Source organism: Pantherophis guttatus, chromosome 8 (genome assembly GCF_059756535.1).
Source record: "Pantherophis guttatus breed Tessera chromosome 8, ASM5975653v1, whole genome shotgun sequence".
NCBI classification, from domain to species: domain Eukaryota; kingdom Metazoa; phylum Chordata; class Lepidosauria; order Squamata; family Colubridae; genus Pantherophis; species Pantherophis guttatus.
The window spans coordinates 2,159,722-2,177,306 of NC_142070.1; the positions used below are offsets into that span (position 1 = coordinate 2,159,722).

At 47.1% G+C, this 17,585-nt stretch overlaps 1 protein-coding gene across 4 annotated transcripts in view; it reads left to right on the forward strand.

Moving 5' to 3' along the window:
• Positions 1-14,293, forward strand: part of LOC117658515 (transcription factor COE1-like) — an 80,807-nt gene extending 66,514 nt beyond the window's left edge. For 2 of the 4 annotated variants that reach the window (XM_087874796.1, XM_087874797.1), the window contains exons 13-18: positions 1,809-1,874; positions 5,009-5,186; positions 6,123-6,308; positions 7,883-8,056; positions 10,310-10,388; positions 13,479-13,618. In XM_087874796.1, the coding sequence (XP_087730922.1) occupies positions 1,809-1,874; positions 5,009-5,186; positions 6,123-6,308; positions 7,883-8,056; positions 10,310-10,383 (678 nt within the window). In that variant the 3' untranslated portion in view covers positions 10,384-10,388; positions 13,479-13,618. Of the gene's footprint in view, positions 1-1,808; positions 1,875-5,008; positions 5,187-6,122; positions 6,309-7,882; positions 8,057-10,309; positions 10,389-13,478 lie in introns of all 4 variants that reach the window. The other 2 variants (XM_060692250.2, XM_087874798.1) reach the window with 2 other exon arrangements.
• The last annotated feature ends 3,292 nt before the right edge of the window (positions 14,294-17,585 follow it).

The window sequence follows — 17,585 nt, forward strand, 5'->3', positions numbered from 1 at the left end:
AAAGGCAGAGGAGGAAGAAGAGGAAGAGGGGGAGGAGAAAGAAAAGGAGGAAGGGGAAGAAGAGGAAGTGGACGAGGAGGAAGAGGAGGCAGGAGAAGAAGGGAGGAGAAGGAGGAGGAAGAGGAGGAGGAGCAGGAAAAGGCAGAGGAGGAAGAAGAGGAGGAAGAGGGGGAGGAGAAAGAAAAGGAGGAAGGGGAAGAAGAGGAAGTGGACAAGGAGGAAGAGGAGGCAGGAGAAGAAGGGAAGAGAAGGAGGAGGAAAAGGAGGAGGAGGAAGAGGAGGAAGAGGAGGAGGAGCAGGAAAAGGCAGAGGAGGAAGAAGAGGAGGAAGAGGGGGAGGAGAAAGAAAAGGAGGAAGGGGAAGAAGGGGAAGTGGAGGAGGAGGAAGAGGAGGAAGAAAAAGAGGAGGGGGAGAAGGAGGAGGAGGAAGAGGAGGAAGAGGAAGAGAAAGAGGAGGAGAAAGAAAAAGGAGGAGGAGGAAGAAAGGAGGAGGAGGAGGAAGAAAAATTTGCACAGCCTCTGCAATTTTTCAGTTGGTTTCCATCCCAGCAAAGCGATGTCTTTGTGATCCAACCAAAGACAATAATCCCTGCACAACAACAACAACATCAAGAACAATCTCTGAAATTGGAAGAATAGTTGGCAACCTTTCTCGGTCCACACCTCCCAGCCTCCTCCGGATGCATTCAATTTCTCTCCCACGTTGACAAACTCTGAAAAAAAAAAACACAATACAAGTGGAGCTTTGATGAGCTGCTGTGTTCCACAAATCCTAACAACCACACCCCAAACCACAAAGTCTATCCTCATTCTTGGAATGCAGAAGTTCTCCTTCGGTTTGAAGGACCCTGGGCAACGTTTTGGCAGCAGGATTGGCCCAACGAAAGACCCCATCTCCACAGACGGAGTTGCCAAGGGACGAAATAGTAGGCAGATGCCCTGTGGGTGTGTGTGTGTGTGTGTCCCATGTCGAAATGCACCAAGCGTTGGCCTCATTGCGATGTACCGAATGCATTCGAATTGTGGACAGTCTCCACAGCTGTCCGATCTTTGCAAAGAACCCTTCCGTTCCGCCCCTGGGTGCCTGCCAAATATTTTGGCCAGGAACTCTGGGAAGATCAGAGAGGGAACACAAATGCACCTGGAAGGTCTCCAGGAGAGGAAGAAGGGTGGCCTGCTAGATTGTGTGAACGGCTGACCCTCCAAAACCTCTAATGATTTTTTTTTAAATTTCAAACTGTTCCATGAATTCTGTTTTACGGCAGGGGTGTCCAATTTTGGTGGCTTTTCGACCTGTGGATTTTAACTCCCAGCTGGCTGGGGAATTCTGGGAGTTGATGTCCACAGGTTTTTAAATTCACCAAAATTGGACACCTCTGCTTTACAGCTTAATTGGCCTTGATTCTGATCTCAATCAATCAATCAATCAGGATAGAGCTGGAAGGGACCTTGGAGGTCTTCTAGTCCAACCACTTGCTCAAACTGGACAACCCTATACCATTTCAGATAAGTGACTGTCCAGTCTCGTCTTAAAAACCTCCAGCGATGGAGCACCCACAACTTCTGGTGGCAGGTTGTTCCACTGGTTCATTGTCCTTGTAATTAAGGTTGTAATTAAGCTGATCGATTAAGCTTTAATTGAATTAATTTGATTTCATTAAATTGGACCAAACTGGTCTCCTACCTGCTTGATTGTGAGCACAGCTAGAGTTTGTTCAACCATCTGGGCTTATTTCCCATCAAAAGCGTTCTTCTTTCACAGGGTTTGTTAGCAAGGTATTTATCTCAGCCGTGTCTCTCTTCCCGTAGGAAGTCCTGCTGAAAAGAGCAGCCGATCTGGTGGAGGCTTTGTATGGGATGCCCCACAATAACCAAGTAAGTCTCACCACCCTCGTCCCCCCCACCTCCGCCACCGTTGGGGAACGCTGAGAGAGAGGCCAGCAACGTCCTGCTTTGGTTTAACATCTGGTGAACATCTGGGCAAGGTTGTCCATGGTCATTGATGGGCCTGGTCACCCGAAGCACTGATGATGTTTGGTGGTCCATCACTGCCTTCTGATCTATCAAGGGCTACGATTCCATCCCAGGTCTGGATGGGGAAAACAAGGCTCTGATTCAAACTTAGCAAGTCCACACACATACCTGGGGATTCCACCTCACCTAATTAATTAATTAATTAATTAATTTTGTTTTCCTTTGTTTTGTTTTGTTTTATTACTTTATTAATCTATTTATTTATTTATTTATATTTATTTGTTAGTTTTGTTTTTGTTTTGTTTTATCACTTTATTACTTTATTAATCTATTTATTTTATTATTTTATTTTATTTATTTTTATTTTGTTTTGTTTTGTTTTTTTACTTTGTTTGTTTGCTTATTTGTTTGTTTGCCATATGGCACGCAGCTCCTAAATCATACAAAGGGAGCCAGTTTGGTGTAGCGCTGAAAGCGCCAGGCCAAAAACCAGGAGACGGTGAGTTCTAGTCCTGCCTTAGACTCAAAGCCAGCAGGGAGACTTTGACCTAATAACCAGGAGACGGTGAGTTCTAGTCCTGCCTTAGGCACAAAGCCAGCTGGCTGACTTTGGGCCAATCACCCAGAGAGACAGTGAGTTCTAGTCCCACCTTAGGCATGAAAGCCTGCTGGGTGACTTTGGCCTACTCACCAGGAGACGGTGAGTTCTAATCCTGCTTTAGGCACAAAAGGTACTCAAATAAGCAGCGGAAGCTTTCCAACCAAAAAGGAAAGAAATTTGGTTGCAGTGACTCAACTTCTAGACCATTCTTCCTGGTTAAGTAAGAATCTACTTCGAGGGTCTCTGGGTTTCTTCAGCTATACCTGGTAAAGGTAAGGTTGGAAGTAAGTAGGACCCCCAGAGATGGCTTCAAAAACCAGAGAACCTCTGAGGGAATTATTTTTCTGGATCTTTTTTAAGGCCACCTGGAGGTTATCTTGAGTTTTTGCAATCATACCTGGGTGAAATGGGCAAAGCTACCAAGATGCCTCCTTGGGATGCAGAAGTTTCATCTTTTCCCACCTGGTACCCTCCACCTTGGCTGGACTTCAAATTCCCACGATGTCTCAGGTAGTACACCGGAGGTCCTCAGGTTGGACAAGGGCCCTCTGCAGAAGATTCATATCCCAGCTCCAGCTGGCTGCAAACACATGAAACTGTCCCAACTTGCAAATCCAGCTGTGGACTTCTTCTTTTTTTTTAATTTGATTTATATGCCGCCCTTCTCCGGAGACTCAGGGCATCTTACAATGCGTTAAGCAATAGCCTTCATCCTTTTTGTATATTTATACAAAGTCAGCTTATTGCCCCCACAAACTGGGTCCTCATTTTACCCACCTTAGAAAGGATGGAAGGCTGAGTCAACCTTGAGCCTGGTGAGATTCGTACTTACAGTAATTGCAGGCAGCTGGTGTTAATCACAATGCTATCAGTCTGCTGAGCCACCAGGCCCCCTTGTAGATGTGAAGACCCTATTTTTTGGTGCAAGATTCCAAGGTTCCCAGAAATCTAATATCTCCCCTCTCCCTACCCCTGCTGTTTATCGGTGCAGATAATCATTTCCATTTCTTGGATCTTGCTTGCTACCCTCAACACACACACACACACACACACACACACACACAAAGAGAGAGAGTTCTGCCCAGAACCTTGCACTGCTCTGACTTGGGCCTATACAAACATCTGGCTCCCAAGCCAACATCTGTTTGTCATCAGGAATTCCAGGGCGATTGAGTAACCGGCTTCGAACAGCTCCCTGCTTCCTCACCCCCGTCCAAGGTCCAGCCAGTGTTTTCACAGCTCAGTCATGTCTCACAACACCTGGGCGGATATAACTGCGGTCCTGAGGAGGCGTCAGGTCAGGCCAAGCAGGTGGGAGGAGCTGGTTTTACGGGCCAAAGTCCCCGGGACTTCCTTTTCCAGGGTGTAAATCTTCCCCACCCGTTCAGGGGTGAGCGGCAACAGAACGGTGGGGCCGAATTCTCAGCCGCCCACCAAGGAGATGGCAAAGCCAGCATTGGGACCCGGCTACATGTTACACCCATCGCTTAAGAAGATGGAATGGCCCGGTTGTGCCCCATGCTAAGCAGGGTTGGGTTTAAAGTGGGTCAGGTTGGCAGTGCGAACTCGCCGTTGGAGGCGGAAAAGGGATTTCCGAAAAGCAGATTGATCTGTTTTTCCTTTCAACCACTTTAGAACGAAGAATCTTTGGGCTGGAAGGGACCTCGGAGGTCTTCTAGTCCAACCCCCTGCTCAAGCAGGAAACCCTATACTGTTCCAGGCAAAAAGCTGTCCAGTCTCTTCTGGAAAACCTCCGGTGATGGTGCAGCCACAGCTTCCGGTGGCAGGCCGTTCCACTGATTCATTGTTCTCATTGTTAGGAAGTTTCTCCTTAGTTCCAGGTTGCTCCTCTCCTTGACCCCGGTGATGGGCCCAAAGTCACCTTATTGGCTTTTGTGCCTGAGGCAGGACTAGAACTCACCGTCTCCTGGTGATTGGCCCAAAGTCACCCAGCCGGCTTTCATGGCTAAATCAGGGCTAGAACTCACCGTCTCCTTTTTTTTCTAACCAGATGCCTTAACCACTAGACCAAAACTGACATTTTGCGGCTCCAAATTCCTATTGTGCCTTTTAGCGTATTTATTATGGGATCATTAGAGCTACACCTGCTTTTCCTTCAGCGGCTGAAGGTTTACCAGATCGTGGTGTTCTCCCAGGGTCCTTCCATATTGAGGGAGGATTCGAACCTGGCTCTTCCCTGGTCCAAACTCCTTCCCCCTTTGGCTGCTGGGCCTTGGGAAATCTCCCATTTCTTTTTTTTTTTTTTTCCAGCCACCCTTCGAGCTCTCCGAGACCCTTTGCATGAGCCCAAAAGGATTGTGCAGCACCCTTTCCCAGATATGGGACTCCAATACCCAGCATCCCCAGCCAATGGGAAAGGGAGTATTCTGAGCGGCCACACCATGACGCGGTCTGATCTCTTGCACCCAAACAGGACATCATCTTGAAACGGGCAGCCGATATTGCCGAAGCCTTGTACAGCGTTCCGCGCAACTCTAACCAGCTGACGTCCCTAGCCGGGAACCATGGGCACTCGGGCATGATGGGCGTCAACTCCTTTGGGAGCCAGCTGGCCATCAACATCAGCGAGTCCACTCAGGGCTCGGAACAAGGTAGGCCAAGGAAGTCCTCACTTAGCGACCCTTCATTCCGCGAATGTTCAAAATGACGAGACTGCTGAATGAAGGAACGTAGGACAGGTACTCGAACTTACGGCTGTTGCAGTGCCCCTCCTCCTCCCGGTCATAAGATGGCGATCTGGGTGCCCGGCAATTCGTTCAAAGTTGTGTCAGGTTGCCACGATCACGTGACTGCCATGTCCAATCTTCTCCGATGGCTTCAACAGGGAGATCCAGGATTGCAGTCATTCAGTGAGGCGGTGACGTGGGCATCTCGCTTAATGACCGCAATGACCTAAATTTTTGATTCAGTCACGGTCATAAGTCGAGGACCACCTGTCATTGGACCCATCCCAGCTTGATGAAACCCATCGCATGAACCTCCTAATCTGGCATTTGGGGAGAGGGGGGGTGTAGACTACCCCTAAAGCTGGAAGCTCCATTTGCCAGTCCGCCCTAAGCGCCATCTGCCTAGGGTTCTCTTCCTCCAAGCTCCCTGCGGGTCAGAGAGTACAGGTGGCCTTGAGTTACGACCGCATCCGAGCCCAAAATCTATGTTGCTCAGTGAAACATGGGTGAAGCGGGTTTGACCCCCTTTTACGACTTTTCTTGCCACCGTTGTTAAGCGAACCTTTGCATTCGCTAAATTAGTCACACGGTTGTTAAGCAAATCTGGCTCCCCCCCTTGACTTTGCTCGTCAGAAGGTTGCAAAAGTGGATCACGTCCCCTCCCCCCCCGGGACGCGGCGACCGTCATAAATACGAGTCGTTTGCCAAGTGTCCGAATTTTTGATCAGGGGGAAACTTTCACGCTCCTAAGTCCCTTTTTTTCACTGCCATTGTAACTTTGAACGGTCACTAAACAAACTGTCGTAAGTGGAGGACTGCCCGTATTTTGATTTTCTCTCTCTCTCTCCGTCTGACTTCCAGGATACCCGCGCAGCGCAAGCAGCGTCTCGCCCCGAGGCTACGTGCCCAGCTCCACCCCGCAGCAGAATAACTACAACACAATCACGTCCAGCATGAACGGTTACGCGGGGGCTGCCATGACCGGTCTTGGGGTGCCAGGCTCCCCCAGTTTTCTCAACGGCTCCACTGCCAATTCCCCCTATGCCAGTGAGTATCGCAGCTGTTGTGTGATAGGGACCAACAACTGGGCACCGGATGGATTCATTGCTTGCTGTGGATTCACACAAACACTTGCGCGCAAATTTGGGGTTTGTTTTCTGAGCCGGGGTTATGTCGACCTTGGTGGTGAAAAAACATCTATTTATTTATTTATTTATTGGTTCGATTTATATGCCGCCCTTTTCCCGGAGACTCAGGGCGGCTTCCAATGCGTTAAGCAATAGCCTTCATACTTTTGTATATTTATACAAAGTCAGCTTATTGCCCCCACAAACTGGGTCCTCATTTTACCCACCTTAGAAAGGATGGAAGGCTGAGTCAACCTTGAGCCTTGGCGAGATTCGAACCTGCAGTAATTGCAAGCAGCTGGTGTTACTTAACAGTGCTTTCGTCTGCTGCGCCACCAAGGCTCTTCTGTCCCTGCAGGAGGGCTGCGAGTCTAAAAATCTTCTGAGCTGGATGGTCGGTTTATTTTTCTCACGGATAATTCGAGGCAACCAACCTATCCCAACACCTCGTTCTCCTCCTATTATTAACCCCACAACAGCAACGAACCTGCGAGGTGGGCTGGGATGAGAGAGAATGTCTGGTCACACAGCTGGCTTTCAATGCCCATCACCAACTCATACAAGGGGACAAACAACCCTCTGATTTGGAGTTGATCTCTTCTGGAGAGACCAAACATCTGGGGGGAGACTTCCTGGTCTGGAAAATTTTCCATTCTAGCTCTCTCTCATCCAGTCTGTCCCCAAAACTGGACACCAGAGAAGACCTTGGTGGATAATGGTGGAGAACAATGATGATGGAGGAGGAGGAGGAGGAGGAGGAGGAGGAGGAGGAGGAGGAGGAGGAGGAGGAGGAGGAGGAGGAGGAGGAGGAGAACTGTGGGGTCCTTGGTGTTCTCTGAGCTTGGTTAGTTTCTTGCAGACATTTCAATACCAAAATAGGTAACTTCATCAGTGCTAGAAGGAGAGGGGTTTGCAGAGAGGAGGAGGAGGAGGAGGAGAACTATGGAGTGGGGTCCTTGGTGTTCTCTGATCTTGGTTGTTTTCTTGCAGACGTTTCATGGCCCAACTAGGGAACACCATCAGTGCTAGAAAGGATTGGGAAATGAGGAGGAGGAGGAGGAGGAGGAAAGCAGGAGGGAGAGGGAAAGCAGCCACAGGAGGAGGAGGAGGACTGTGGGGTCCTTGGCGCTCTCTGAGCTTGGTTGTTTTCTCGCAGACGTTTCATTACCCTACTAGGTGATATCATCAGTGCTAGAAGGGAGTAGGGTTTGCGGAATGGAGGAGGAGGGGGAGGAGGGAGGAAGAGAATGAGGAAGAGGGGGAAAGCAGGAGGAGGACGACGACTGTGGGGCCCTTGGCGCTCTCTGAGCTTGGTTGTTTTCTCGCAGACGTTTCATTACCCTACTAGGTGATATCATCAGTGCTAGAAGGGAGGAGGGTTTGCAGAGAGGAGGAGGAGGAGGAAGCCAGCTGCCTTCCTCCCTTCCTGGGACTCGAGACACCCCCCCTTCTCTGCCCTACTGACCCGTATCCTTCTCTCTCCCCCACCACCAGTCATGCCATCGAGCCCACCCCTGGGGGCTTCCTCCACCCCCGCCGGCGTCTTCTCCTTCTCCCCTGTCAACATGATCTCGGCCGTCAAGCAGAAAAGCGCCTTTGCCCCGGTCGTGCGGCCCCAGGCCTCCCCGCCCCCCAATTGCACCAGCGCCAACGGGACCGGCCTGCAAGGTAAGTGAGCTCGTCTTCAAACCAGACTTACCACCCCGGTGACCGTCGCAAGCTCACCATCGTCCCTTATGTTACAGGTAGCCCTCGACTTACGACGGTTCATTTAATGACCGCTTGAAGCTACAACGGCACTGGAAAAAGCGACTCATGATCGTTTTTTCACACTTTTGTGACCGTTGCAGCATCCCCCACGGTTACGCGGTCAAAATTCAGACGCTCAGCAACCGATTCGTATTTATGACGGTTAGAGTGTCCCGGGATAGCGTGATCCCCTTTTGCGACCTTCCGACAAGCAAAGTCCATGGGGAAAGCCAGATTCACTTAACAACCGTGAGACTGACTTAACAACCGCAGTGTTTCGCTTAACAACTGGGGCAAGAACGGTCATAAAATCAGGCAAAAGTCGCTTAACAAATGTCTCCCCGAACAACAGAAGTTTTGGGCTCAGTTGCGGTCGTAAGTTGAGGACTACCTGTAGCTCCCAAGTCACAACCACAACATAAAAAAATCCCAGTTTTTCTCACAACCTGACATTTAGGGGATGATTTTTTAAAAAATGAAAGAATTAAGAAATATTAGACGTCTAATTAGAGATCAAATTGTAAATAGAAGTCAAGATAATTTAGATAAAAATGTAAGTTTAAGGTAGAGATATTTAGAAGCAGAATTTGTGTAAAGAGGTTAAATAGGCTAGAGATACCGATGCAGAAAAGTTATTAGTATTGAAATTTTGATATGTTTGTTTTTGGTTTATATTTTTTGTTTGTGTGTGTGTGTTTTTCTTGCTTTTTTGTGTATTATGTTTCTTTTTGTAACTGTGTATTTTAATCTTTAGAAATTTAATAAATATTATTTTTAAAAAAAAAGAAAGAAATATTAGACGTCTAATCAGAGAGCATTTCTGTGAAAGAAAGTAGAATTTGCATCTTCTATCGCCCCCAAAGTGGTTGCGAGACCTAGATGGACAGGAATAAATCCACTTCTGGGGAGAAGTGGGTCCCGTTTTCATCCCAAAGAGTGGTCAGGCTGACGGAATTTAAATGTTCTTTCCCACACCTAAAGCTAAAATTCTTCTCCTTGTTTTTTTAAAATAAAGAGCTTTCAGTCACTCTCAATGAGGACCAGTCTATTGTCTGGGCTGATTGGTAATGGAGATTTGAATTTCCCCCAAACTCTTAGTGGACAATGTTGTTTCCAACTCAGCGAAGTCCCCCTGGAGCTGCCTTTTCAAGGGCCTCCTTTCCAGGAAGCTGAAGAGCTACCAGACGAAGCAGCTTCTTCCCAGGGATTTCCTTGTGGTGCTTTTTCCCTTCTCCTCCCCATTCCCCCTTTCTTCTGTACACCCTAGAAGGGTGCAACCCCTAAATCTCTGCTATTAGGAAAGGAAATGGGAAATCTGTACCATTCAGTACTCAGAAGCTCCTGGGGGCTCTTTGGTCGCTACCTGTCTAAATCCAGGATAAAAGTGTTTTATGGAGAGGAATCAGGGAGCTTATTTCTCTGCTTCTCAAGTGTATCTTTACTGCAGTTTTTTGTGCTTCTCTAACTCTCTTTTTATTTTTATGTCTTGGCCTTCCTCTTTTCTTGCTTTTTCCTTCCTTCCTTCCTCCCTCCCTCCCTTTCTCTCTCTTGCCTTTTCCTCCCTCTCTCCTTTCCTCTATTTTATCCTTCCTTCCTCTCTCCTTTCCTTTTTCTTTGTTCTTCCTTCCTCCTCCTTCCCTTCCTTCCTCCCTCCCGCTTTCCTCCCTCCCTTCCTCTCTCTTTCATCTGTCTCATCCTTCCTTCCTTTTTCTCTTTCCCCTTCCTCCTTCCCTCTCCTTCCTTCCTTTTCCTTTTTCTTTCCCCTCCCTCCCTCTATTTTTTCTCTTTCTCTTTCCTTTCTTCCTCCCTCCATCCCTCCCTCCCTCCTTTCCTTTTTCTTTTTCCTTCCTTCCCTTCCTCCCTTCCTCCCACTTTCCTCCCTCCCTTCCTCTCTTTCATCTGTCTCATCCTTCCTCCTTTTTCTCTTTCCCCTCCCTCCCTCCTCTCCTTTTCTTCTACCCTTTCTCTCTTTCCCCTCCCTCCCTTCCTCCCTCTCCTCTCCTCTCCTCTCCTCTCCTCTCCGTTCCTTTTTCTTTTTCCTCCCTCCCTCCCTCCCTCTGTTTCATCTGTCACCCTTCCTTCCTTTTTCCTCTTTCTCCTTCCGTCCTTTCTCCCTTCCCTCCCTCCCTCCCTCCCTCCCTCCCTCGCTGCCTGCTCGAACCCACCAACCAGACCAACCCTTTGAGGATTCTGCAGACAAGTTTCAAACCGCCTCTCGGTCACTCCAAGGATTGGCTTACTCTTAATCACAGTATGTTCCTTCTCTCCTTCCGCTGCTTTGCCTTCTTCGCTCCCCCCCCTCTCTCTCCGCTGCTCCTCCCACCTTGAATTACTCCTCTGCAACAGCCTCATAAGCACCTGCATTCTCCACCAGAATGAGGGTAGATACTTAGGTGGATGTAACTATGTATGTAGAGGTATGGACAAACATTTGACTGAGATGGTGTGAGGCTCCTGCTTTGAGCAGAGGGTTGGACTAGAAGACCTCTGAGGCCCCTTCCATCCCTAGGCTTCTATGCTTCTATGACTTTTAAATCCCACAAAGACAACCAGGAATGACTGCAGGATGCGGTCCAAAATGAGAAATTAATGGCCTCAAGGATGCAATCCAATCGCCTCCTCATTTTTTATGGGCCATGCCTCCAAAGCAGCGCTTTTATAATAATGGAATGGAATAACGGAGACCAGACTGAGCTAGGCAGAAGAGAGAACAGATTTCTCAAAGCAGCTTTTTTCAAAAGGCCACCGGACATTTTTTTTTTTTTCTCCTTCAGGGGAAAGAAGGAAAACGTTTCACTTCTCATCCAAGAGGCTTCATCGCTTCTTGGATGAGACGAGAACGGAAACGTCTCCGTCTTCTTCCTCAAGGGGAAAAATAATAATAATCCAGTTGCCTTTTCAAAAAGGACATTTGGGACAACCCTGAGCTTGGATGATGGAGAATCTCCACAGACAGACCGAGAATAGAACAAAATGGAATAGAATACTTCATTTGGCCGTGTGGTTAAACACACAAGGCATTTGACTCTGATACACTGGATGTACTTGCAAAACAACAGAATAATAATAATAATAATAATAATAATAATAATAATAATAATAATAAATAATAAATAATAAATAATAATAATAATAATAATAATAATAATAATAATAATAATAATAATAATACATAATAATATTACATAATATTATTATTATAACAAGATCTTGTGGGACTTCAGGATTCAGACTGACAGGCACTTGGTCCACAACACACCTGACATAACAATAGTTGAAAAGAAAAAAGGATGGTTCATTGACATTGCAATACCTGGTGATGCACGGATTGAAGATAAGCAGCAAGAAAAAAATCACAAAGTACCGGGACTTGCAAATTGAAGTTGAGCGACTGTGGAAAAAGAAATCGTGTGTTGTCCCGATTGTAATTGGAGCCCTCGGAGCAATACCCAAAGGGCTACCCCGCTATTTAGAAATGCTAAATTTGCCGGACTTGAACATTTTGACTCTACAAAAAACCACCTTACTCGGAACAGCTTACATCCTCCGACGATACCTTAACAGTTCCTAGGTCCTTGGTTAGGACTCAAGCTGCTGAGCTATTAACCAGCCTCAAAGGCTGTGAATCTCACTAAAGATTAAATAATAATAATAATAATAATAATAATAATAATAATAATAATAATAATAATAATAATAATAATAATAATAATAATAATAATACCTTAACAGTTCCTAGGTCCTTGGTTAGGACTCGAGCTGCTGAGCTATTAACCGGCCTCAAAGGCTGTGAATCTCACCAAAGATTAACTAATAATAATAATAATAATAATAATAATAATAATAATAATAATAATAATAGATGTGGTGCAGCGTCCAGAAGAAGCATTCGCAGCCAAAATGGAGAAGTCTTCTTTGAATTTTGGGGAGGTGTGTCCAACCCAGGAAACCAGCCTGCCATGTTGTGGGACATCATCACCCTTTGAGGACATTGTGCCAAAAGTGATCTCCACAAACCTAGGTTCAATCGAGGTTAAAGAGAACCTGCAGAGATTCTCAAATCCTCCAGGTCAGCGTCATCCCAAAAGTGCTTTTCCAACACACAACTGGACTTTCTTTGGGGTTGTTTTTTTTTTTCCCCTTGAAGATCTTTTGATTCTCATCCAAGAAGCTTCTTTGGGTCCAACTGGAGAAGAACTGAAGAAGCTTCTTGGATGAGAAGCAAAACGTTTTCAAAAAATAAAACAAGGAAGTCCAGTTGTCTTTTGGAAAAAGCACCATTGGGACAGAACCTGGACAGTCTTGTGTGCAAATTTAGGGGTTAGGGGCCAGGCTCATGAAGATCAATATAACTCCAGAGTCATGATGGTATATCTCCTTTGGAACTGGGTGTGTCCAGTTTAATGAAAAGAAGGACTAGGGGGGACATGATAGCAGTCCTCCAATATTTGAGGGGCTGCCCCAAAGAAGAGGGAGTCAAGCTATTCTCCAAAGCACCTGAAGGCAGGACAAGAAGCAACGGATAGAAGCTAATTAAGGAGAGAAGCAACCTGGAATTAAGGAGAAATTTCCTGACAGTGAGAACAAGTAATCAGTGGAACGGCTTTCCTTCAGAAGTTGTCCACAAAGGGTGATGATGTCCCACAACATGGCAGGCTGGTTTCCTGGGTTGGACACCCTCCCCAAAAGTCAAAGAGACATTATTCTATTTTCTAACTTTTAAGAATCCAAAATCGTAAGTCAAACATTGTCATCATTAGCTCCTAAACTCTGCAACGACCAGATTTGAACGACTAGGGATGAGATGACGGCAGTCTTCCAATATTTACGGGGCAGTCACAGAGAAGAGGGGGTCAATTTATTCTCCAAAGCACCTGATGTCAGCACTTCAAGCTGCAGGTGTCGAAACCTGACACCTGAGAGTAGGACGAGATGTGATGGGTAGAAACTCATCAAGGAGAGAAGCAACTTAGAACTAAGGAGAAACATCCTGACAGTGAGAACAATTAACCAGCGGAACAACTTGCCTCCAGAAGTTGCAAATGCTCCAACACTGGAAGTTTTTAAGAAGAGGTTGGACAACTATTTGTCTGAAATGGTAGAGGAATTCCTGCCTGAGCAGAGGGGTGGACTAGAAAACCTCCAAGGTGCCTTCCGACTCTGTTATTCTATGTTGAATTACACCCAGAGAACCATGCATTTCTGCATTGCTCCTCAACAACAGTTGACCAGTGGAACTACTTGCCACCAGAGGTTGTGGGTGTTATTCTGTGATGGTGTCTTTATAATACGGCCAACTGAACTTCTCTAGGGTTGATTCAGACTTTCTTGTGTTTTCCAGGCCTGTCGGGGCTTATTGTCCCACCCATGTGAATCAGGGACGGGAGGAAGACAACGCAAACTGACTGGCACTTGGACTTTCGAGACCCTCAAATGGACGCCTGAGCCCCGGGCGCAAGACCTGGCTTCCGAATTCTCCTCATCCCTGGTGACTTCCACGTTATTGGTTGGACCCATCCCACAAGATCCCTTCTCTTCGGCCCAGGCTGCATCGGGGCCGAAGGAGGGTGACCGATGCCTTGGAGACCTACAACTCTGGATTTGGGGAGGGGGCTCCTTCCTTAAAGAGGAGGAGACAACCAGGGAGGAAGAGACCTTGAAAAGGGGTGGGAGCCCTACCATCTTCCTTCCATTAAGGGGTCCTTTGGCCATCCCGTCCCCCTCTGGTTGAAGGATCACAAACAGACCGAGGGAGACCCTCGCCCAGGCAGGGTCCCTCACTCAGGTAGACTTGCTCATGGCCAAGCGGGAGGGGTCTCCAATTCCGAGCAGGTTTGCTTTACTTAAAAGCTTGGGGGGTCCCACCCACCCACCCAAAGGAAAAGACCCCCCATGCAAACCAGGCTCCAAGCGTCAGCCCTCTCACCTATCCCCCCTCCCCAGGACTCCTGGCTCCTCCCAGGAACTGCCTTGCAAAGCAAGCTGGCTTGGATTAGGTCTACCCCAAGCCCACCCACCCACCCACTTCATCCTGGCCAAAAGTTGGCTTGTCTGCAGCCACCTTCAGCTGCTCCCAATTTTCCAGGCCTTTCTCTTAAGAAGAGGTTGGGCAACCATTTGTCTGAATTGGTGTAGGGTTTCCTGCCTAAGCAGGGGGTTGGACTAGAAGACCTCTAAGGTCCCGTCCGACTCTCCTATTCTATTCTATTCTATTCTATTCTATTCTATTCTATTCCATTCCATATTTTCTATTCTATTCTATTCTATTCTATTCTATTCTATTCTATTCTATTCTATTCTATTCTATTCTATTCTATTCTATTCTATTCTATTCCATTCCATTCCATTCCATTCCATTCCATATTTTCTATTCTATTCTATTCTATTCTATTCTATTCTATTCTATTCTATTCTATTCTATTCTATTCTATTCTTGTCTTTCTTACAGATAGTCCTCGACTTACTACCACAACGGAGCCCCAAATATGGGAGCCTTCTGTTGCTAAGCGAGTTTTGCCTCATTTTACGACCTCGCTTGACCCAGTGGTTAAGCGAATCACGGCAGCTGATAAGTCAGTCCCACGGTTGTTAAGTGAATCTATAATCTCCCCATCGACTTTGTCAGGAGGTCGTCAAAGGGGGGGGAATCACGTGACACCCCCCCCAAGAACGCCGCGACCGTCATAAATAGGAGCCCGTTGCCAAGCGTTCTGAGTTTTGATTACGTGACCAGGGGGATGCTGCCACAGTCTCATAGGTGTGAAAAACAATCATCGTTCCTTTTTTTTTCCAGCGCCGTTGTAACTTTGAACGGTCACTAAACGAACTGTTGCAAATCGAGGAAGCAGCCGAAAATCCCATTTTTCTCCCTCGAGGTTTACAAAAGAGTCAGGCATTTAAGCAACAGCAGCCATCATAAAAGGCCTCCTTTCTCTTTTCCACTTTCCACTTTTTTTTACATTCTTTCATCCCCCACCCACCTCCACCCCTCAAAAACGATCCGTAGCCCTTTCCAAACTTTCCAAAGCTTTTTTTAAAATATAATAATAATAATAATAATTTTTTCATCCCGCTGTTCTTTTTTAAAACCAAAAAAAGAGAGAAAGGGAGAGAGAGCAATTTTGTACCGACCGCAACCAATTCTCTGTCACGCCTTCTCCACTTTGTCTCTTTCTCTTTTCGTTTGGCAAAACAACCACAGCAAAGAGAAAATAGGCAGTGAGATCCAAGCGAGCGGAGGGGGGGCGGCAAGGGGGGCGGGGAAAAACCCCCAATTCCAGCTGGGATGCTTTTGCAAGTCCCATCGAAAGCAACCACCGAGCTCGGCAAATCCCTGGGGTTTCCTTTCCCCCCGCCTCTTGCATTATTTTTCTAGCCTTATTTCCGAGCAGCAAAAAGTGGGGGGGGGGGCCTGGAGGGGGGCGTGAATATCTGTAAATAAAGACTGCGGAGACAACAACAACAAAAAAGTTGGGATCCTAATCTGTCTGGCCAGGTTCTGTTCGCGGTGTATTTATCTTTGTCTCATGTTTTCCCTGGTCTTCCTTTCTCTCCTCCGTTTCCCTTTGATTCTTTCTTTCTTTCTTTCTTTCTGCTCTTCATTGTATGTCCTGTGATAACGTCCTGTTGTACGATACCCAATGTCGGTTAAACCTCCTGGCTGCACTGTTATTATTATTATTTTTTTCCAATGTAAGCACATGTAAATGAACCATTATTGCAATTTCTTAGGAAAAAGCCCTAGAATATATCAATATACCACTTTAATTGCCTCCTGCAGGAAGTCCCTCTTTTAATTGGCAGCTGATTCCTGTCTCGGGGAGCCCAAAAGCATTTTGTCCTTTTAAAAGGTCTGGGATTGGTGTAAAGACTCCTGCCTTGGTCAGAGGGCTGGACTAGATGACCTTCAAGGTCCCTTCCGGTTCTAGGATTCTATGATTCCCGCTCAATGCTCTAGCAGGGAGGCTGGACTAGATGACCTCCAAGGTCCCTTCCAACTCTTGTTATTCTGTAAATTCTGTTACCCCAGAGAGCTGTTTCTTCTACATAATATTATCTCAAGCCTGATCCATTGGAAGCCGAGAAAGGCTATCCGTGAGACCACCTAAATCCAGGTGAAATCTATGACAGATCATGGTGGTTTTTCTGCAGTTGCCAAGGTTAAGAAAAACTGGGTTAGAAAATAAGAGAGACTTTGTTTCATAAGCTCTAGTCTAACCTGTTTATCTCTCTTCTGGTTGGGGTGGGGTGGGGGGTGGGAGGATGACGCCGAGAGCTTTTCCTGAGAAGATTCTGCTGGATCAAGCCAAGGGGCAGGCTGGAACCCACACACTGGGCCTGCCCTTCAGAATCCAGGGCTGGTCCCATACAAGGGGGATCAGGGTTACATCACTGAGTGGAGGATTGAGGGTCCTGTGAAGAAGAGAGCATGGACAGACCCAAGTAAAGGCTCAGTTGCTCTACCACAGAAATGCAGGCAGCCTTTCTTTTTCCTACATGGGTTACAGAGGGAGGGGAGGGAAGAGAAGGGAGGGAGGGGAGAAGGAGGAGAAGAAGAAGAAGAAGAGGAAAGAAAGAAAGAAAAAGAAAGAAGGAAGGAAGGAAGGAAAAGAAAGAAGGAAAGAAAAAGAAAGAAAAAGAAAGAAAGAAAGAAATGGGAAAAGGGAAAGAAGGAAGGAAGGAAGGAAGGAAGGAAGTTCCATACTGGTTCCATCTCAAGGCTCTTTGCCCACCATCTGCCAGACACAGAAGCTTTTCTCAGTTTCCCAACAGGCCCAAAGTTGCCTCTGCACTCTAGATGAGTGTCTTACAACCCTGTGCGGACTTCAACTCCCAAATTCCCCAGCCAGGTCGGGAAGAGAACGAGTAGCATCCCCGGCAATCCTGCAGACCATGTTCAAGCATCGCTTATATGCCACATCCTGAATAGAAGGAACTTCCAATAATCTTTTCTGCTGTCCTCACCACTCTCTGCGCCGCCTTCCTCTCTGAAGCAGGAATGCTTCCAAACCAGACAATTATGCCATATGAGAGGATGCTCTCAGTCGTCCCTCTATAGCAGGGGTGTCAAACTGGATTTCTTCGAGGGCCGGATCAGCATTGTAGTTCTTCTCCGTGGACCGGTGGTGATGGGGGGGAGACGGGACGGATGCCTCCTACAGGACCCTGCCGGCCAAAATGAGGTGCGGGGAGGCACACGTGACCAGTGGGATTCAAGTAATTTAACAACCGGTTCTCTGCCCTAATGATTTCTTCCAACAACCAATTTGCCAAACTGCTCAGAAAGTTAACAACCGGTTCTCCCGAAGGGGTGCGAACTGGCTGGATCCCACCACTGCATGTGACCCCCCGTGACCCATTCTGGCTGCAAGTGGCATTGCAGGCTGATCCTTTGCTATTTCCAGGATGGCCCGTGGGTCAGATTTAAGCACCCTACTGGGTCAGATCT